The following is a 23,097-nucleotide window of genomic DNA, read 5'->3' as shown; positions in this document are numbered from 1 at the left end:
ATAGGTCCCCCATTATGACTAAGGCTACTTTCACACTGGCGTTTTGGCTTTCCGTTTGTGAGATACGTTCAGGGCTCTCACAAGCGGTCCAAAACAGATCAGTTTGCATTCTAATGCATTCTGAACGGAAAAGGATCAGTTTACCTCCGTTCAGTCTCCATTCCGCTTTGGAGGCTGCTTGCAGCGTTTTGGTGTCCGTCTGATGAAACTGAGCCAGATTGTGTCAGTGAAAACGGATCCGTCCCCATTGACTTGCATTGTGTTCCAGGACCGATCCGTTTTCACTGACACAATCTGGCACAATAGATAACGGATCCGTCCTCTATTGACTTTCAATGGTGTTCAAGAAGGATCCGTCATGGCTGTGTTACAGATAATACAAACGGATCCGTTCTGAACGGATGCAGACGGATGTATTATCTGAACGGATCTGTCCATGACGGATCCGCACAAAATGCGAGTGTGAAAGTAGCCTAAAATGGCGATCTAGCATGGACGCTATTGGGCCAACCGTTCTCCACAGGACTTCCGGAGATAACTGACTACAGCGCTCATTATAGCGCCAACGGAGACGGAAGTGCTCACGTGCAGAACCCTCTGTAAAAGCAGAAGGCTGGGTTATTTTAGTAAAAATTTGGTGCACCCAGCTGAAAATTATGTCACTTGCTCCTTAGCAATGTTGTAGGGCCAAAGCGTGAAATGTAAAATTCGGAAATTTAAGCCCCACCCGTCAGATGTCTGGCGATTCCCCTCAAGTGCCTAGGAATGCCCACTTTGGGTGGGACTTGTGTAAGCCCCACCCCCTTTCTTGGCCCAGTTCCATCTAAAATTAGCACTGTGACGGTATGGGCTGACAACGCGTTTCGGAGCCATTTAGTAAGGAGCAAAATACTGAATGCAACAAATCTCAAGGGAAAGTGGCCCAAAAGTGCACCTCATTTTGATTTTGCTATGGTCCACCCCCCCCAAAATCCCAGGGCTATTAAACTCAAATGTCTTCTAGTTTCATAGGAAGTCTAGGGCTATTTTAATGTGGGTTGCAGCGCACAGCAGTGCAGAGTATTACAGCAGTGTGTTTAAATGTAAGAACAGAGTCTGCAGCACTATACTCTGCATAGGACTCCTGGCGCTTTGTGAATGATGTAGGCATACACAGCGAGACCAGATATGCATGATCATTTACACGTAACATATATGGGACGTGTTGGTAATATGTGTCACTCCACGGTACTCACTAACAAGAATATTTAAAGGCACAAGCACACTTTTGTTCTGGCTACCGGGACCTCCTATAGAAATGGACAGTTTTAACACTCGTCTTACTACATTGATGATTTCAGAGGTCATGTGTATGACAATCTAGAATGAGAAGGGATATACGTTTGCTGTGGTCAGTGAAATTCCCTAATCTAACGCAGAGGCCGCAAAGTTACTGACATCTCCCCTCCTTCTAAGCCTCTAGACATTACAAGTGAAGAGCACGGATCGCACTGAGACACAGATCGTAACTAAGAGGTTCACACGTGGTGCGGACGCACAACATGGCGGAGAGGGAAGGCTTGGTTTACGATGGGTAGTAGTAGGTGAAGCGCTCCTTAAATTTTTTGCGTAGTTTGTTCTCTGGTAATCCCTGGGGTCCTATGAAGGAAAATAGAAATACAATAAATAAACTGCATGTGGCAGATGGCCCATAGTCCCAGAGACTTTATAGGCCCTGTACAAATAGTTTTATATATATATATATATATATGTATGTATGTATGCATGATGGGTTTAAGGGGTTGTCCCATGAAAAAATATTCTAGTTTTCAAACCAGCACCTGGATCTCTGAATACTTTTGTAATTGCATGTAATAAAATTTTTTGTATAGCTACAGAGTTATTCTGTAAAATCTATATGTATGGCGCCACCTGCTGTTTGCTCTTTTTCTATTATTTCTGTCCATCTCACTGAGATGGACGCACATGCTCAGTTCCATCCTTCGACTTCCAGTAGCTGCAACAGATAGGGATACGCCTCTTGAGAAAGAACATGCTGCCAGCTTGAACTACATCTAGCACAACAATAGGAGTAATGAATGTAGAGATCTCTGGATCCATGTGAGGTCCAGGGCTGGTCCTAGCTTTGTTAGAGAGAGGTTGCCATGGACAATATGATATCTGATTTTCATTTTTTGCATTAATCATGGGATAAGCCCTTTAGGCCTCTTTCAGACGGGCGTTGCAGGAAAATGTGCAGGTGCGTTGCGGGAACACCCGCGATTTTTTCCGCGCGAGTGCAAAACATTGTAATGGTACCCAAACCCGAACTTCTTCACAGAAGTTTGGGTCTGGGTTCTGTAGATTGTATTATTTTCCCTTATAACATGCTTATAAGGGAAAATAATAGCATTCTGAATACAGAATGCATAGTAAAATAGCGCTGGAGGGGTTAAAAAAATAATTTAACTCACCTTAGTCCACTTGATCGCGTAGCCCGGCATCTCTTCTGTCTCCTTTGCTAAACAGGACCTGTGGTGAGCATTCATTACAGGAACAGGACCTGTGGTGACGTCACTCTGGTCATCACATGATCCATCACATGATACATCACCATGGTAAAAGATCATGTGATGGAACATGTGATGACCGGAGTAACGTCACCACAGGTCCTGTTCCTGCAATGAATGCTCACCACAGGTCCTGTTCAGAAAAGAAGACAGACGAGATGCCGGGCAGCGCGATCAAGTGGACTAAGGTGAGTTAAATAATTTTTATTTTTTTAACCCCTCCAGCGCTATTTTACTATGCATTCTATATTCAGAATGCTATTATTTTCCCTTATAACCGTGTTATAAGGGAAAATAATAATGATCGGGTCTCCATCCCAATCGTCTCCTAGCAACCGTGCGTGAAAATCGCACCGCATCCACACTTGCTTGCGATTTTCATGCAACCCCCATTCATTTCTATGGGGCCTGCGTTACGTGAAAAACGCACAAAATAGAGCATGCTGCGATTTTCACGCAACTCATGAGTGATGCGTGAAAATCACCGCTCATGTGAACAGCCCCATAGAAATGAATGGGTCGGTATTCAGTGCGGGTGCAATGCGTTCAACTCACGCATCGCATCTGCGCGGAATACTCGCCCGTGTGAAAGGGGCCTAAGGTTATTCACATACTTGCCAACTCTCCCAGGAGAAAGGCTCCCGGGAAAAAGGGAGGGCTCCTGGAAGAGCTGCCAAATCTCAGCACCTTCAGGAAAGCAGAGTTGCGATGCTGCATCATCAGACTCATCCTGGTGTCCATATACACCATGAGGGGACGATGCAGCGGCATGGAAAGGGGCGTGGGCTGAGAAAAGGGATGTGTCAATGCCCAAAGAAAATTCCACTCAGATATCACTTCTGAAAAGTTGGCAATTGCAGTTATCCAGTACTATAAACTTCTTGGCCATCCGTAGATCTGAGTCTCCGCAGCTTCTGCCCTCATTAGTACAACATTGGGCATTTTAATACATTTTAATAGTATAACTTTAAGGAAAACTCACAATTTGTCTAGTTAGTTCTCTGTTTTCTGAGCTCCTCGGGCTACAGGAAGAGAAAAAGTATATAAAAGTGAGTACGGTGATGACGGTATGGATGGACGTACACAGGCCCCATTGGTTTTTAATCACCTTTTGAGGCTATAAGGTTTTCTGCCTGAGCTTCTTCATCACCTGGAGCCCTAAGAAACATAGAAAACATTAAGATCCATCCACTGGAAGCATCTGAAACCAAGAACAGACGCCACTATGTCTTGACAGCAGCCATACAAAAAATATCACGAACCATGTGGCACAGATCTGAAGTGTGGCACCATACTGTACCTCTGATTTCATTCTGAGACATATAGGGGGAGATTTATCAAGCTGATGTAAAGTAGAACTGGCTTAGTTGCCCATAGCAACCAATCAGATTCCACCTTTCATTTTTCACAGCTCCTTTGGAAAAAGAAAGGTGGAATCTGATTGGTTGCTATGGGCAACTAAGCCAGTTCTACTTTACATCAATTTGATAAATCTCCTCCTATATGTCTCAGAATGAAATCAGAGGTACAGTATGGTGCCACACTTCAGATCTTCAGTTTTTTCCCCACACACATTCATATGTAATCTCATCCACTATAGTAGGTGCTGTATGGAGGTCCCATTTGGCATCACATGGAGTGCCTACTGCTGCTTGCACATGGTTGTGGAATCTACATGAGGCCTAAAGCTAGCATGTACTTAAAGAGATTATCCTCGAAATAGTATTGATGACATAGCCACAGGATAGGTCATCAATATCACATGGGCGAAGGTCCAAGTCCCGGCACCCCCACTGATCAGCTCTGGTGAGCGAGGTGGCCTCCCAAACCCTTACCAAGCACAGTGCCACACATCGTATAGCGCCTGTGCTTGGTATTGCAGCTCAGCTTTATTGATTTGAATGAGGCTGAGCTGCAACTAGGCCACGTGACCAATGCATGGTGACATCACATGGACTAGGAAAAGGCTGCGGTGCTCATGGAGATCCCTGGCATCTTCTAAAAGCTGATCGGTGGGGGTCCTGGGTGCAGGAGCCCACCATTTTATATTGATGACCTATCTTGAGGATAGGTCATCAATGTTAATTCCTGGATAACCCCCTTACTAGCTTGTTTTCCATCAGCTCCCTGACAAACTCAGCAGGCAAAAGCCCCCCATAATGCCAAATTAGCCCCCTACTGTCATACAAGGGCGGATTTGGCATTTATAGGGCCTTCGTTGCACCGCTAATCTACGTCCTAATCACACCACTAAACTCTGCCCCCAACAGTCCAGGGTCCTCTGCCCCTGTTGGCCAGCTAAAGCCCCACTTACTACAGAGGCAGGATGTCCCCTTTAGGGTCCATTCACACGTCCGTAAGTGTTCTGCGGATCCGCAAATTGCGGATCTCCAAAACACGGACACTGGCAATGTGAATTCAGCAATTTGCGGACCGCACATCTATAATAGAAAATGCCTAATCTTGTCAGCAGTTGAGGACAAGAATAGGACATGTTCTATTTTTTTGCGGAAACGGAAGCACGGATGCGGAAGTGCGGAACCGCAAATGCGGATGCGGACAGCACATTCCGGCCCCATTGAAAATGAATGGGTCTGCACCCGTTCCGCAAAATTGCAGAACGAAAGCGGACCCATTTTGCAGACGTGTGAATGGACCCTGAGTGGTCTTTTTTTTTCTTTTTTTTTTTACAGTCAGCCAACAGGGGCCCACTGATCTCCAGGGCCCCAAGCATTTGGTAAAGTCTGCCACTGCTGGCGTAATTGGAAAGACAGAAGTAAAAGTAGTAAAGTCGGTGAGACATTTCTACCGTTACTGGCAGCTGCCAGCAGAGGGAAGCATACGAGCTCAAGAGAGATAGAGATACAATGTGTTCAGAAAGTCTTCACACCCTTTCACTTTTTTCACACTTTGCTATGTCATGGCCTTGTACTAAAATAAAAAAAATTAAGTTCCCCGCATAGATCTGCTCTCAATGCCCCATAATGAAAAAGTGAAAACAGAATTTTTACAAATCTATTAAAATGAAGAAAAAACAAACATTCACATGGTCATAAGTATTCAGATCCTTTACTGTGACACTTGAAATTTACCTCTGGGGGTCTCACACTTCTCTTCTTAATCATCAACATTGAGATGTTTCTACACCTTGATTGGAGTCCACTTGTGGTAAATTCAGTGGATTGGACATGATTTGTAAAGACACAGCCCTGCCTATATAAGTTCTCACAGCTGACAATGCATATCAGAGCAAAAAACAAGCTATGAGGAGGAAAGAACTGCCTGGAGAGCTCAGAGACAGGATTGTGTGGAGGCACAGATCTGGAGAAGGCTACAAAACCATTCTGAAATGGAAGATGTTTGGAACAATCAGGACTCTTCCTAGAGCTGGCCACTCCACCAAACTAAGTAATTTGGTAAGAGAGGTGACCAAGAACCCAATGGTTACTCTGGCTGAGCTTCAAAGATCCTGTGTGCAGATGGGAGAAACTTCCAGAAGGCCAAACATCACTGCAGCACTCCGCCAATCAGGGTTTTATGAGTGGCCAGAAAAAAAGCCTCTTCTCAGTAAAAGACACATGAAAGCCCACCTGAACTTTACACAAAGCACCTAAAGGACTCTGAGGCCTCATGCAGACGTCCCTTGTGCGGCCGTTCCATGCATTGGGGACCGCAATTGTGGTCCCCAATGCACGGGCAACATCCGTGCAGCAGGCCGGACCCATTCAACTTAAATGGGTCCATAATCAGTCCGCACCGCAAAAAAATATGACATGTCATATTTTTTTGCGGTGTGGAACAACGGAGAGAAACGCCACGGAAGCACTCAAGTGAATGGGTCCGCATTCAGCCGGCGGCAGTGGATTGCCGACCCGCCGTTTGCGGGCCGCAATAATGCCACGGCCTAAGACTGAGAGAAATAAGAGTCTCTGGTCTAATGAAAATTTTTGGCCTCAATTCTAAGCATCATGTCTGGAAGAATCCAGGCACTGCTCATCACCTGCCTATAGTATCCCTACAGTGAAGCATGGTGGTGGCAGCATTAGGCTAGGTCTACACGACGACATTTGTTGCACGACAAAAAGTCGCGCGACAGATAGGGCGCAACATTTGTCGCTCAACATTTTGTTGCACTAATGTCGCGCGACAATTTTTATAACGGCAGCCTATGGTGTCGCACTGCAACATGCGACATGCTGCGACTGCGATCTCGAATGGATTTTCTGCGACTGTCGTGTCACAGTCGCAGCATGTCGCATGTTGCAGTGCGACACCGTAGACTGCCATTATAAAAATTGTCACGCGACATTAGTGCAACAAAATGTCGCGCGACAAATGTCATCGTGTAGACCTAGCCTTAGGCCTCTTTCACACGACCGTTTTTTTTTTTCCGTTTTGCGGGCCGTTTTTTGCGGTCCGTATACGGTCCGTATACGGAACCATTCATTTCAATGGTTCCGCAAAAAAAACGGAATGTGTTCCGTATGCATTCCGTTTCCGTATTTCCGTTTTTCCGTTCCGTTGAAAGATAGAACATGTCCTATATTTGGCCGCAAATCACGTTCCATGACTTCATTAAAGTCTATGGGTCCGCAAAAAAACGGAATGCATACGGAAATGCATCCGTATGTCTTCCGTATCCATTCCGTTTTTTGCGGAACCATCTATTGAAAATGTTATGCCCAGCCCAATTTTTTATATGAAATTACTGTATACTGTATTTGCCATACGGAAAAACGGAACGGAACAACGGAACGGAAACGGAACCACAACGGAAGCAAAAAACGGAACAACGGATCCGTGAAAAACGGACCGCAAAACACTGAAATGGACATACTGTCGTGTGAAAGAGGCCTTATGCTGTGAGGGCGTTTTTCAGCAACTGGGAAAGGGAGACTGGTCAGGGTTGAGGGAAAGCTGAATGAAGCAAAGTACAGACATATTCTTAATGAAAACCTGATCCAGAGACCTCTGGACCTTTTGGTTTACCCTCCAACATCACTATGACCCTTAGCACACAGCCAAGACAACACAGGAGTGACTAAGGCTACTTTCACACTAGCGTTCGGGGCTCCGCTTGTGAGTTCCGTTTGAAGGCTCTCACAAGCGGACCCGAACGCTTCCGTCCAGCCCTAATGCATTCTGAGTGGATGCGGATCCGCTCAGAATGCCTCAGTCTGGCACCGTCTGTCCTCCGCTCCGCTCAGCAGGCGGACACCTGAACGCTGCTTGCAGCATTCGGGTGTCCGCCTGGCCGTGCGGAGGCAAACGGATCCGTCCAGAGTTACAATGGAAGTCAATGGGGGCGGATCCGTTCGAAGGTGACACAATATGGTGCATTTTTCAAACGGATCCGCCCCCCATTGACTTTCAATGTAAAGTCTGGACGGATCCGTCTGAATACAAATTGTACTTAGACTTTTTTAGTAAAATATAATGCAGACGGTTCCGTCTGAACGGATCCCATCGTTTGCATTATAGGAGCGGATCCGTCTGTACAAATACCAGACGGATCCGCTCCGAACGCAAGTGTGAAAGTAGCCTTAGGGACAACTCTGTGAATGTCCTTGAGTGGCCCAGACAGAGCCCTGAACCCAATTGGACATCTCTGGAGAGACCTGAAACGGTCCCCATCCAACTTGTCAGAGCTTGAGAGGATCTGCAGAGAAGAATGGTGGAAAATCCCCAAATCTGGGTGTGTAAACCTTGTGGCATCATCCCCAAGACGACTGGAGGCTGTAATCGCTGCCAAAGGGGCTCCAACTAAGGCCTCATGCACACGACCGTTGTGTGCATCCGTGGCCGTTGTGCCGTTTTCCGTTTTTTTTCGCGGACCCATTGACTTTCAATGGGTCCGTGGAAAAATCGGAAAATGCACCGTTTTGCAGCCCAGGCCGTGATCCGTGTATCCTGTCCGTCAAAAAAATATGACCTGTCCTATTTTTTTGACGGACAACGGTTCACGGACCCATTCAAGTCAATGGGTCCGTGAAAGAACACGGATGCACACAAGATTGGCATCCGTGTCCGTGATCCGTGGCCGTAGGTTGCTTTCATACAGACGGATCCGAAGATCCGTCTGCATAAAAGCTTTTTCTGATCTAAGTTTTCACTTCGTGAAAACTCATTTCCGACAGTATATTCTAACACAGAAGCGTTCCCATGGTGATGGGGACGCTTCTAGTTAGAATACACTGCAAACTTTGTACAAGACTGCCCCCTGCTGCCTGGCAGCACCCGATCTCTTACAGGGGGATATGATAGCACAATTAACCCCTTCAGGTGTGGCACCTAAAGGGGTTAATTGTACTATCATATTCCCCTGTAAGAGATCAGGGCTGCCAGGCAGCAGGGGGCAGACCCCCCCCCCTCCCCAGTTTGAATATCGTTGGTGGCACAGTGTGCCCCCACCATCGCCCCCCCCTCCCTCCCTCTATTGTATTAAATCGTTGGTGGCACAGTGTGCCAACCACCATCGGCCCCCCTCCCTCCCTCTATTGTATTAAATCGTTAGTGGCACAGTGTGCCAACCACCATCGCCCCCCCCCCTCCCTCTATAGCAGTAACATTGGTGGCAGTGTGCAGTCTCCCATCCCCCCCCCCATCATTGGTGGCAGCGGAGTTCCGATCGGAGTCCCAGTTTAATAGCTGGGGCTCCGATCGGTAACCATGGCAACCAGGAAGCTACTGCAGCCCTGTTGCCATGGTTACTTAGCAATAGTACAACAGTAGAAGATTCATACTTACCTGCTTGCTGCTGCGATGTCTGTGAACGGCCGGGAGCTCCTCCTACTGGTAAGTGACAGTTCTTTCGCAATGCGCCGCACAGACCTTTCACTTACCAGTAGGTGGAGCTCCCGGCCAGACACAGACATCGCAGCAGCAAGCAGGTAACTATGAGTCTTCTACTGTTGTACTCCGCTGCCACCAATGATGGGGGGGGGGGGGGAATGGGAGACCGCACACTGCCACCAATGTTACTGCTATAGAGGGAGGGGGGGGGGCGATGGTGGTTGGCACACTGTGCCACCAACGATTTAATACAATAGAGGGAGGGAGGGGGGGGCGATGGTGGGGGCACACTGTGCCACCAACGATTTATTACAATAGAGGGAGGGAGGGGGGGGGCCCGATGGGGGGCGCACACTGTGCCACCAACGATATTCAAACTGGGGAGGGGGGGGGGGAGCCCCCTGCTGCCTGGCAGCCCTGATCTCTTACAGGGGAATATGATAGTACAATTAACCCCTTTAGGTGCCGCACCTGAAGGGGTTAATTGTGCTATCATATCCCCCTGTAAGAGATCGGGTGCTGCCAGGCAGCAGGGGGCAGTCTTGTACAAAGTTTGTAGTGTATTCTAACCTGAAGCGTCCCCATCACCATGGGAACGCCTCTGTATTAGAATATACTGTCGGATCTGAGGTTCACGAAGTAGCTCATATCCGACAGTATATTCTAACATAGAGGCGTTCCCATGGTGATGGGGACGCTTCAAGTTAAAATATACCATCGGATTGGAGAAAACTCCAATCCGATGGTATAAAAGAACTCCAGACTTTACATTGAAAGTCAATGGGGATGGATCCGTTTGAAATGGCACCATATTGTGTCAACATCAAACGGATCCGTCCCCATTGACTTGCATTGTAATTCAGGACGGATCCGTTTGGTTCCGCACGGCCAGGCGGACACCAAAACGACTTTTTTTTCATGTCCGTGGATCCTCCAAAAATCAAGGAAGACCCACGGACGAAAAAACGGTCACGGATCACGGACCCACGGACCCCGTTTTTGCGGACCGTGAAAAAAAACGGTCGTGTGCATGAGGCCTAAGTCCTGAGTAAAGGGTCTGAATACTTATGTCAATGCAAGATTTTAGTTTTTCCTTTTCAATAAATTAGCAAAGATTTCAAACATTCTGTTTCCACTTTCTCATTATGGAGTATTGAGGGCAGAATGATGGGAAAAACTGCATATTTTATTAGACTGCAACATAGCAAAATGTGAAAAACTGAAAGGGTCTGTAGGCACTGGAGATAGATAGATGATGAGACAGATACAGGATAGATAGATAGATATCAGATAGACATGGGACAGATAGATAGATAGATAGATAGATAGATAGATAGATAGATAGATCTGTCACCTGTTTTTCTGGTTCAGGTTGCTGCATCTGCACTTTCGACCTGCATGAAGATAAATATCACATTACATGTGTGTTTTATTATATGTTCTCCATTCAGAAGAAGAATCCCAACAACCCAATACTTCCAGTCCAATAACACTGGTAGATTACCGTACATGCTGCATGTGTTGTGATCATTGTGCATCTCTTCCATAATCATTATCAATGGAGTACATAGCCGGCCACATTTTTAAATCAGGATAAGGCTACATTGAAGTGAATGGTTCCGCATATGGTCCACAAAAAAAACTGAACGGACACGGAAAGAAAATACATTTGTGTGCATGTGTTCTAAAAAGGATGAATCTGTTTTGAGTCGTTAAAGGGGTTGTCCAAGTTATATTTATTGATGACCTATCCTCAGGATAGGTCATCAGTATCAGATCAGCTGGGGTCCGACACCCCCTCCGATCAGCTGTTTGAAGAGAAGGCGTGCGCGGTGTCAGCGCCGCCTCCTCTTCACTGTTTACCTTCTAGCCGTTGCATCTGCAGTGGTGAGCAGGTGTAATTACACCCAAGCCTTCCCATTCATTTCAATAGGACGGCTTGGGTGTAATTACACCTGCTCACCACTGCAGATGCAACGGCTAGAAGGTAAACAGTGAAGAGAAGGCAGCGCTGACACCGTGCGAGTCTCCTCTTCAAACAGCTGATCGGAGGGGGTGCCGGGTGTCGGACCCCCTCCGATCTGATATTGATGACCTATCCTGAGGATAGGTCATCAATAAATATAACTTGGACAACCCCTTTAAGGACTCTTTCACACAAGTGATAATGGATTGTGTCAGGATGTGTTCAGTGAAACTCGCACCATTTTGCAAGCAAGTTCAGTCCGTTTTATCTGCGATTGTGTTCTGTTTTTTCTGCGCGGGTGCAATCCATTTTCATGCATTTTTCATGCGCGTGAAAAAAAACAGAAGGTTTAGGCCCCTTGCAGACGAGCGTTCCTCCCGCAGCGAATCTGCATCGCAGCACCCGGCCTGACCTCCCAGCGCTGCCGGGGGTCACATAGCATTATATTGATTTATGATGCTATGTAACCCTTACAGTTCTGGAATGTATTGGATAACACTGGCAGCCAAAACTGCGGCTCGGATGCGGACCAAAACAACGGCCGTGTGCATGAGGCCTAAGCCTCATTCACATGTCAGTGTTTTGGTCAGTGATTTTCATCAGTGATTGTTGTGAGCCAAAACCAGAAGTGGAAGCTACACAGACATAAGGTATAAGGAAGGGATCTGTTCTGTGTGTAGAGGCGCACCTGGTTTTGGCTCCAAATCACTGACCGAACACTGACGTGTGACTAAAGCATTACTCAAGAGCCACTGCTACAGGCCCAGGACTATCAGGTTATCTTCCTATGGACATCATGGTAAGTTCAGCTGATGGTGAGCACTTCTAATGAGGTCCTACTAAGGCCTCTTGCACACGGCCACAATTTGCGGACTCCAATGATGGGCACTATCCGTGCGGCTGTCGCGATGGATCCAGACCCATTCAATTAGAATGGGTCTGTAATCCGTCCGCACCGCAAAAAAAACTAAAAAAAATATATTTTTTTGTGGTGCGGAGGCATGGACAGAAACACCACGGAAGCGCTCTGTAATGCTTCCGTGGGGTTCCGTGCCTCCGTTCTGCACCACAGCTCCAGATTGCGGACCCATTCAAGTGAATGGGTCCACATCCGTGATGCGGGGAGCACACGGCCGGTGCCTGCATATTGCAGACCCGCTGTTTGCGGGCCACGGCCAGCCACGGTCGTGTGCATGAGGCCTAAGACTGTTTGTGCTGTTATGGCCTTTGTAGAAGCCATAGAAATCTTCACATGTACTAAATGTATTACAAGGCAGATGTCTCCTCACATTCATATTTTATAACCTATTAGGATAATGCACCATTATTTCTGTACAAACACACTGAACGTGTCCTTGCTGATATGGGCAGGTTATGCTACATTTCCTTTAAGTATTTGGCACATTGCTGCTATTAGGCCTCGTTCACACGTCAGTGTTTGGTCAGTGATTTCCATCAGTGATTTGTGAGCCAAAACCAGAAGTGGAGCCTCCACAGAGATAAGGTATAAGGGAAACATCTGCACCTGTTCTGTGTTTAGAGTTGCACCTGGTTTTGGCTCACAAATCACTGATGGAAATCACTGACTAAACACTGACGTGTGAACGAGGCCTTAGTAGTTCTCTTATGGCCTCATGCACACGACCATTGTGTGCATCCGTGGCCGTTGTGCCGTTTTCCGTTTTTTTTCACGGACCCATTGACTTTCAATGGGTCCGTGGAAAAATCGTAAAATGCACCGTTTGGCAGCCGCATCCGTGATCCGTGTTTCCTGGCCGTGAAAAAAATATGACCTGTCCTATTTTTTTCACGGCCAACGGTTCACGGACCCATTCAAGTCAATGGGTCCGTGAAAAATCACGGATGCACACAAGATTGTCATCCGTGTCCGTGATCCGTGTCTGTGATCCGTGTCCGTTTTTTCCTATCATTTCAATGGCAAACTTGACTTAGATTTTTTTTTCATTTTTCATGTCTGTGGATCCTCCAAAAAACAAGGAAGACCCACGGACGAAAAAACGGTCACGGATCACGGACCTACGGACCCCGTTTTTGCGGACCGTGAAAAAATACTGTCGTGTGCATGAGGCCTATAGCTATGCTCCAAGGCTGAATTCAAACATTCATTTTTGATGCAGTTTCTTAAACCCAAAAAAGGTAGATCTAAAAGAGAGAAGTGTAAGGCACCTTGCAGATGAGCGTGTCCGGAATAGGTCCAGATGCGTTGCGAATGCATTCAGTGAAAAATGCGCGATTTCACAGGCAAAGTAATTCAGTTTTGCCTGCGATCGTGTTCAGTTTTTATTGCACGGGTGCAATGCGTTTTGATGCGTTTTGCACGAGCATGATAAAAAACTTTATGTATACAAACATCTCTTAGCAACCATCCGTGAAAAACGCATCGCATTCACTTCTATGGGACCAGCGTTGCGTGAAAATTGCAGAATATAGAACATGCTGTGATTTTGATGTGTGAAAAACAACACACATGTACACAGCCCCATTGAAATGAAGTCTTTCTTCTATACTTTACCTTCATTTTGTATCCACCTCTATCTTTGGTGTAAAAAAAACCACATTTAAACTGCACCAAGTGCATTGACCCAGTGGTTCACTGCTAAAGGGTTAATGCTATGGGTCATTTGTAAAAGGGTTAATGTTATGATACACCATGGTTCACTTCTAAAATTGTTAAAATATTTACTGAGGTGTTAACTGTACACGATCAGTAGTACAAATGGCCACTGTGACTTATTATGCAGTATGTATATCAAAAGGCTGTATATGGGTAAGGCTACTTTCACACCAGCGTTTTTGCTGGATCCATCATGGGTCATGATAATACAACCGTCTGCATCCGTTCTGAACGGATCCGGTTGTATTATCTCTAAAATAGCCAAGACGGATCCATCTCTAAAAGCATTGTGTCCAAGAAAACGGATCCCTCCCCATTGACTTACATTGTGAGTCATGACGGATCCGTCTTGCTCTGCACCACATCGCGGACAGAAAAATGATGCTTGCAGCGTTATTCTGCTCGCCATGGGAACGCAACAAAACGGAACGGAATGCATTCTGGTGCACTCCGTTTAGTTCAGTTCAGTTTTGTCCCCATTGACTGAAACGTTTTCCCCCGCTATTTAAGATCCTATGACGGATCTCAATAGCGGAAAGGGTGTGAAAGTAGCCTAAGAAAAAAGTTAACTGCCAGTCCTAAGTAAGACTTAGGCCTCCTGCACACGAACGTTTTTTTACACGGTCCGCAAAAACGGGGTCCGTGGGTCCGTGATCCGTGACCGTTTTTTCGTCCGTGGGTCTTTCTTGATTTTTGGAGGATCCACGGACATGAAAAAAAAGTCGTTTTGGCGTCCGCCTGGCCGTGCGGAGCCAAACGGATCCGTCCTGAATTACAATGCAAGTCAATGGGGACGGATCCGTTTGAAAACTGAGCCACAGTGTGTCATCTTCAAACGGATCCGTCCCCATTGACTTACATTATAAGTCTGGACGGATCCGCTTGCCTCCGCACCGCCAGGCGGACACCCGAACATAACTTGAAGCGTCCCCATCACCATGGGAACGCCTCTACGTTAGAATATACTGTCGGATATGAGCTACTTCGTGAAACTCATTTCCGACAGTATATTCTAACACAGAGGCGTTCCCATGGTGTTGGGGACGCTTCAGGTTAGAATACACTGCAAACTTGGTACAAGACTGCCCCCTGCTGCCTGGCACCACCCGATCTCTTACAGGGGGATATGATAGTACAATTAACCCCTTTAGGTGCCGCACCTGAAGAGGTTAATTGTGCTATCATATCCCCCTGTAAGAGATCGGGTGGTGCCAGGCAGCAGGGGGCAGTCTTGTACCAAGTTTGCAGTGTATTCTAACTAGAAGCGTCCCCATCACCATGGGAACGCTTCTGTGTTAGAATATACTGTCGGAAATGAGTTTTCACGAAGTAAAAACTTAGATCAGAAAAAGCTTTTATGCAGACGGATCTTCGGATCCGTCTGTATGAAAGCAACCTACGGCCACGGATCACGGACACGGATGCCAATCTTGTGTGCATCCGTGTTCTTTCACGGACCCATTGACTTGAATGGGTCCGTGAACCGTTGTCCGTCAAAAAAATAGGACAGGTTATATTTTTTTGACGGACAGGATACACGGATCACGGCCTCGGCTGCAAAACGGTGCATTTTCCGATTTTTCCACGGACCCATTGAAAGTCAATGGGTCCGCGAAAAAAAACGGAAAACGGCACAACGGCCACGGATGCACACAACGGTCGTGTGCAGGAGGCCTTACAGGTGGTGGACTGGCTCCACTTACCCCTTTCTGCAGGGTAGTTCCTGACAAGTCAGCTGAGAGAGAGGATGTGTTTGCTAAAGCAGGAAAAATATTCTCCAGGCAGACACCAATCCTGTAAGTGAGAAGCTGCTAGAAAAGCAACTTTTGCTTAGAAGCAATTTTTGCAGAAGGTTGAGGACCATTTAAGGGGACAATGCTTGGACAAAGACAGTAAATACAATGCACGCATACGGCTGTAGACTTTAATGCGTGTGATTTGGGTTGTATTGCTTCTGGCGCCCGCCACACTACTCAGACGGACTGGCCATCCGATCTAGGACTGTACCCTGCAGTTGGGCACTACAGAGAAATATTGAGTTGAGGGAGATTACGTGCCTTTGGTCAATTGGAAAGATTGTATGTATATGTGGAAAGAGACTCAGGGTAGACCACCAGCCTAGCCATCCCTATACACAGCCTTTGGGAAAAAATCTACCCTGTGAAATACTTGAGAACTGTAGCGACTGCCTGAATTTGCACTGTGACAACCATCATCAATTCAGTAAAAGAGGGACTTTATTTTACTATAACCAAGCTGGCCTGGTGATTGGTCTCCATATCTGATTTGGTTGTCACTACTCTCCTGCTTTGCACCCCGCTACCCATTCATCTAACATCATGGGCACCCCAGCCACCATCAGAGGAGAGACCCCAGAGTCTAGCGTGTGCACTGAGGGGAAGAAGAGTTGGGCCCCTCTCCATTCACTAGATGCATGGCCTAGAGAGCGCTAGAGCGGCAATAGCCACCGTGAGAACTACAACCACCTGCACTACCGCCTTCACCGCTACTATCCTCTCCAGACTCGCGACAGCCGAAGAACTGCTTCAAGACTTTATTGTATGAATAAAGCCTAAGGCTAGTTTCACACGGGCGAGTTTTCCGTGCGGGTGCGGTGAACGTATTGCACCCACACTGAATCCTGACCCATTCATTTCTATGGGGCTGTGCACATGAGCGGTGATTTTCACGCATCAGTTGTGCGTTGAGTGAAAATCGCAGCATGCTCTATATTGTCAGATTTTCACGCGACGCAGGCCCCATAGAAGTGAATGGGAAGCGTGAAAATCGCATAGCATCCGCAAGCAAGTACGGATTCGGTGCGATTTTCACGCACGGTTGCTAGGAGACGATCGGGATGGAGACCCGATCATTATTATTTTCCCTTATAACATGGTTATAAGGGAAAATAATAACATTCTGAATACAGAATGCATAGTAAAACAGCGCTAGAGGGGTTAAAAAAAATAAAATAAAAATGTAACTCACCTTAGTCCACTTGATCGCGAAGCCCGACATCTCCTTGTGTCTCCTCTGCTGAACAGGACCTGGGGTGAGCATTAAATAGAGGTAAAGGACCTTTGATGACGTCACTCCGGTCATCACATGGTCTTTTACCATGGTGAATCACCATGGTAAAAGATCATGTGACGTACCATGTGATGACCGGAGTGATGTCATCAAAGGTCCTTTACCTGTATTTAATGCTCACCCCAGGTCCTGTTAAGCAGAGGAGACACAAGGAGATGCCGGGCTACGCGATCAAGTGGACTAAGGTGAGTTAATTTTTTATTTTTATTTTTTTTAACCCCTCTAGCGCTGTTTTACTATGCATTCTGTATTCAGAATGCTATTATTTTCCCTTATAACCATGTTATAAGGGAAAATAATACAATCTTCAGAACATCAATCCCAAGCCCGAACTTCTGTGAAGAAGTTCGGTCGGGTTTGGGTACCAAACATGCGCGATTTTTCTCACGCGAGTGCAACGCATGACAATGTTTTGCACTCGCGCGGAAAAATCGCGCATTTTCCCGCAACGCACCCGCCTCTCATCCGGGCAAAAAAACTGACGCCCGTGTGAAAGAGGCCTAAGGCTAGTTTCACACTAGCGTTAGTGAGAGCCAGCAGACTGTTCCGACAGGGTCTCTCTGTATCGGTGGTTTTAATCCAGCCGATTCTCGCCATATTTGCCAGGTTGTGGCCAGATCTCCGCTGATTCCCATTACAGTTAAGAGCGCCAGACGGCAATCATGTAGTTTCCGGCAATGCCGAATCCAGAGACTATTCCCTGCCAGAACAGCCTGCTGGATCTCACTAAGGCCCCATGCACACGGCCGTGTTTCACAGCCGTGTGCGGGCCGTGGAACCGCGGCCTGGATCCCTCCTGAGAGCAGGAGCGCACGGCGTCATTGGTTGCTATGACGCCGTGCGCTCCCTGCTGCCGGCACAGTACAGTAATACACTGGTATAGATCATACCAGTGTATTACTGTATTGCGGCGGCAGCAGGGAGCGCACAGCGTCATAGCAACCAGTGAATGGTTCCGCATCCGTGATGTGGAATGCACACGGCCGATGCTCGCATATTGCCGACCCGCTGAATGTGGGCCGCAATACGGCCACGGGGGACACACGTTCGTGTGAAAGAGGCCTCCTGCACACAACCGTTTTTTTCCCCCGTTTACTGGCCGTTTTTCGCGTTCCGTATACGGTCCGTATACGGAACCATTCATTTCAATGGTTCCGCAAAAAAAACGAATGTACTCCGTATGCATTCCGTTTCCGTATTTCTGTTTTTCCGTTCCGTTTAAAGATAGAACATGTCCTATTATTGCCCGCAAATCACGTTCCGTGGCTCCATTCAAGTCAATTTGTCCGCAAAAAAACAGAACACATACGGAAATGCATCCGTATCTCTTCCGTTTCAGTTCTGTTTTTTGTGGAACCATCTATTGAAAATGTTATGCCCAGCCCAATTTTATCTATGTAATTACCGTATACTGTATATGCCATACGGAAAAACAGAACGGAAAAACAGAACGGAAACACACAATGGAAAAAAAAACGGAACAACAGATCCGTGAAAAACGGACCGTAAAACACTGAATAAGGCCTCATGCACACCACAGTTATTGTGTCCCGTGTCCGTTGTTCCGTTTTCCGTGATTTTCTGCGGACCCATTGACTTTGAATGGGTCCGTGGAAAACTTGGCTAATGCACCGTTTGTCATCCGCATCCGTGATCCGTGTTTCCAGTCCGTGAAAAAAATATGACCTGTCCTATTTTTTTCACGGACAACGGTTCGCGGACCCATTCAAGTCAATGGTTCCGTGAAAAAAACGGAGGCTTACAAGATTGTCATCCGCAAAATTTACTTTCCTTCATGTCTAGTGATTCCCCAAAAATAAGGGAAGACACACGGAAACAAAAATGGACACGGATCACGGAACAAAGGAACCCCTTTTTGCGGACCGGAAAAAAATACTGTCGTGTGCATGAGGCCAAAGCCATACGATCGTGTGCAGGAGGCCTTACAGTGGATTCAGCAGGAAGAAGGAGTATATGGCCTCATGCACACGACAGTATTTTTTCACTGTCCGCAAAACGGGGTTCCGTTGTTCTGTGATCCGTGTCCGTTTTTTCTTCTGTGTGTCTTCCTTGATTTTTGGAGGATCACCAGATCCTGAAAAAAAAAATCTAAGTCAAGTTTGCCTTGAAAATGATAGGAAAAAAAATGGACACGGATCACGGACGCGGATGACAATCTTGTGTGCCTCCGTGTTTTTTCACGGACCCATTGACGTGAATGGGTCCGCGAACCGTTGTCTGTCAAAAAAATAGGACAGGTCATATTTTTTTGACGGACAGGAAACACGGATCACAGACGCGGATGACAAACGGTGCATTTTCAGAGTTTTCAACGGACCCATTAAAAGTCAATGGGTCCGCAGAAAATAACGGAAAACGGAACAACGGACACGGATGCACACAACGGTCGTGTGCATGAGGCCTATTTCTCATTCCCTTCTAACCTACTTCTGACTTGTGGCTCAAAAGACTGCCACAAAAAGCTGTGTGTGACACCGCCCTCCGGCTACTTTCACACGCAGTTTTAGTAGCTTTTTTGGTGTGTGTTTTTTTTTTCTTGTAGAAATGCCAGCTCCAAATGTTAGCTGAAGGTCCATGTGACATATGAAACGCAGGATACACAAGTGTCTTTTTGCAACTGGTGTTTTTTTTTTTTTTGTCTTTCTTGCTTCTTTTCAAAAATGCTGGAGCTGAAGCTGATGCTCCTGGCAATTTTTCTGTCATTTTCACATCATCTTCTCCATACCTTAGGTGAAAAACTTCAGTGGTAAGACACACTTAGCGGCATTTATCCAGCTGTTTATGCCACTATTGTGATGTAAAAAAGTTGCAAATGATGGTGCATGCCATGTTTGCACCATTATTTGCGACTTTTCACTTAAAAAGCAGGCAGGGCTTAGTGGAGTGGTATCGCCTCCTGCAGTCCCAACGGATTTACTATCATTTATGCCGGAAAATGGCTCACAGCTGGCATAGATTTGAGTGTCTGGCACAAGGACTGCCTGGAAATGCACCAAATTTATTAAAAGGCCCTGTGCCTCTTAATAAATTTAGCGCATTATGTGCCAACAGACTTTATACTTAGACTGGTGTTACAAAGGTACAGAGGGACTCATTTATTAAGCCCAGCAATTTACATGCTGGTCTTAAAGTGTAAGGCCTCATGCACATGACCGTTGTTGTGTTCCGTGTCCGTTGTTCCGTTTTCCGTGATTTTCTGCAGACCCATTGACTTTCAATGGGTCCGTTGAAAACTCGGATAATGCACAGTTTGTCATCCGCGTCCGTGATCCGTGTTTTCAGTCCGTCCAAAAAATATGACCCGTCCTCTTTTTTTTCACGGACAACGGTTCGCGGACCCATTCAAGTCAATGGGTCCGTGAAAAAACACGGATGCACACAAGATTGTCATCCGCGTCCGTTTTTTTCCTATCATTTGCATGGCAAACTTGACTTAGATTTTTTTTCACTTTCCTTTATGTCTGGTGGTCCTCCAAAAATCAAGGAAGACACACGGAAACGGAAACGGATCACGGAACAACTGAACCCCGTTTTGCGGACAGTGAAAAAATACTGTTGTGTGCATGAGACCTAACTGTCATTCTTTTTTTTATTTGTGTAATGTATAGGGGCAGTGATACTGACCATTTTTGTAATATACTTTAATTACTGAAATCGATCAGAAAAATAGCTCTAAAGAGGCCCATTTTTTAGCCATAGCAAGGCTCCTCTCTCTTCTGTTTACATAACGCAGTCAGTGTGGAGCGCGTCTCCACAGTTATGTAAACAGAGCTCCGTTGCTAAGGCTCAAAATGGGCAACTTTAGAGCTATTTTTCTGATAGAAATGTATGATTTCAGTAATTAAAGTATATAACAAAAATGGTTAGTATCACTGCCCCTATACCTTACAGCATCACTGCCCCTATACCTTACAGCATCACTGCCCCTATGCCTGCCGGCCCACCCTCTTCCTCGCCCATGTCATGCCTCCATTTCTCGACATATCGGAAAAGTGCCGTAAGCAGGGGAAAAGTCTCAGATTTTGTCGCAAAATGGCATGCTACAAAATCTGCGACCAATATACGCCACAGAAGTGGTGTATATCAGTTAGGCCTCATGCACACGACCGTTGTGTGCATCCGTGGCCGTTGTGCCGTTTTCCGTTTTTTTTCACGGACCCATTGACTTTCAATGGGTCCGTGGAAAAATCGGAAAATGCACCGTTTGGCAGCCGCATCCGTGAGCCGTGTTTCCTGGCCGTGAAAAAAATATGACCTGTCCTATTTTTTTCACGGCCAACGGTTCACGGGCCCATTCAAGTCCATGGGTCCGTGAAAGAACACGGATGCACACAAGATTGGCATCCGTGTCCGTGATCCGTGGCCGTAGGTTTTAGTTTCATACAGACGGATCCGAAGATCCGTCTGCATAAAAGCTTTTTCAGAGCTGAGTTTTCACTTCGTGAAAACTCAGATCCGACAGTATATTCTAACACAGAAGCGTTCCCATGGTGATGGGACGCTTCTAGTTAGAATACACTACAAACTGTGTACAAGACTGCCCCCTGCTGCCTGGCAGCACCCGATCTCTTACAGGGGGATATGATAGTGCGGCACCTGAAGGGGTTAATTGTACTATCATATCCCCCTGTAAGAGATCAGGGCTGCCAGGCAGCAGGGGGCAGACCCCCCCCCTCCCCAGTTTGAATATCATTGTGCGGCCCCCCCCTCCCCTGTTGTTAACTCGTTGGTGGCCAGTGTGCGCACCCCCCTCCCTCCCTCTATTGTTTTAATACATTGGGGCCAGTGTGCGCGCGCCCCCCCAACCCCCCCCTCCCTCCCTCTATTGTTTTAATACATTGGGGCCAGTGTGCGCACCCCCCCAACCCCCCCCCTCCCTCCCTCTATTGTAATAATAGCATTGGGGCCAGTGTGCGCACACCCCCCCCCCCCCCCCCCCCCGATCATCGGTGGCAGCGGAGTAGAAGATTTTCATACTTACCTGGCTGCTGGCTGCTGCGATGTCTGCGTCCGGCCGGGAGCTCCTCCTACTGGTAAGTGACAGCAATGCGCCGCACAGACCTGTCACTTACCAGTAGGAGGAGCTCCCGGCCGGACACAGAGATCGCAGCAGCCAGCAGCCAGGTAAGTATGAATCTTCTACTCCGCTGCCACCGATGATCGGGGGGGGGGGGGGCACACTGGCCCCAATGCTATTATTACAATAGAGGGAGGGAGGGGGGGGGGCGCGCACACTGGCCCCAATGCTATTATTACAATAGAGGGAGGGAGGGAGGGGGGTGCGCACACTGGCCACCAACGAGTTAACAACAGGGGAGGGGGGGCCCACTGGCCACCAATGAGTTAAAAACAGGGGGGGGGGGGTCTGCCCCCTGCTGCCTGGCAGCACCTGCCAGGCAGCAGGGGACAGTCATGTACACAGTTTTTTTGTATATTCTAACCTGAAGCGTCTCCATCACCATGGGAACGCCTCTGTGTTAGAATATACTGTCGGAAATGAGTTTCACGATGTAGCTCATATCCGACAGTATATTCTAACATAGAGGCGTTCCCATGGTGATGGGGACGCTACAAGTTAAAATATACCATCGGATTGGAGAAAAATCCAATCCGATGGTATAACAGAACTCCAGACTTTACATTGAAAGTCAATGGGGACGGATCCGTTTGAAATGGCACCATATTGTGTCAACATCAAACGGATCCGTCCCCATTGACTTGCATTGTAATTCAGGACGGATCCGTTTGGCTCCGCACGGCCAGGCGGACACCAAAACGACTTTTTTTTCATGTCCGTGGATCCTCCAAAAATCAAGGAAGACCCACGGACGGAAAAACGGTCACGGATCACGGACCAACGGAACCCCGTTTTGCGGACCGTGAAAAAAAACGTCCGTGTGCATGAGGCCTTAATAAGAATGTGTATAGTATATCTGCCCCACTGTGTGCAAAAAATGCCGAAAAACCCAGATGGCTAAGAAAAACCCAGATGGCTAAGAAAAAAATAAATACACGTCCACTTTATGTGGCATTTCTTTTGTGGC

At 47.0% G+C, this 23,097-nt stretch overlaps 1 protein-coding gene across 2 annotated transcripts in view; it reads right to left on the bottom strand.

Moving 5' to 3' along the window:
• Positions 1-356: 356 nt before the first annotated feature.
• Positions 357-23,097, bottom strand: part of LOC122928922 (FXYD domain-containing ion transport regulator 6-like) — a 105,082-nt gene continuing 82,341 nt past the window's right edge. For both annotated transcript variants that reach the window (XM_044282240.1, XM_044282241.1), the window contains exons 5-8: positions 10,696-10,735; positions 3,658-3,707; positions 3,532-3,571; positions 357-1,638 (exon numbers count right to left, since the gene is read on the bottom strand). In XM_044282240.1, the coding sequence (XP_044138175.1) occupies positions 3,543-3,571; positions 3,658-3,707; positions 10,696-10,735 (119 nt within the window). In that variant the 3' untranslated portion in view covers positions 357-1,638; positions 3,532-3,542. The remainder of the gene's footprint in view (positions 1,639-3,531; positions 3,572-3,657; positions 3,708-10,695; positions 10,736-23,097) is intronic.

This window comes from Bufo gargarizans, chromosome 2, assembly GCF_014858855.1.
Source record: "Bufo gargarizans isolate SCDJY-AF-19 chromosome 2, ASM1485885v1, whole genome shotgun sequence".
NCBI lineage: Eukaryota > Metazoa > Chordata > Amphibia > Anura > Bufonidae > Bufo > Bufo gargarizans.
Note: the sequence above shows the minus strand (reverse complement) of the source record. Positions and strands in the feature narration are given on the sequence as shown.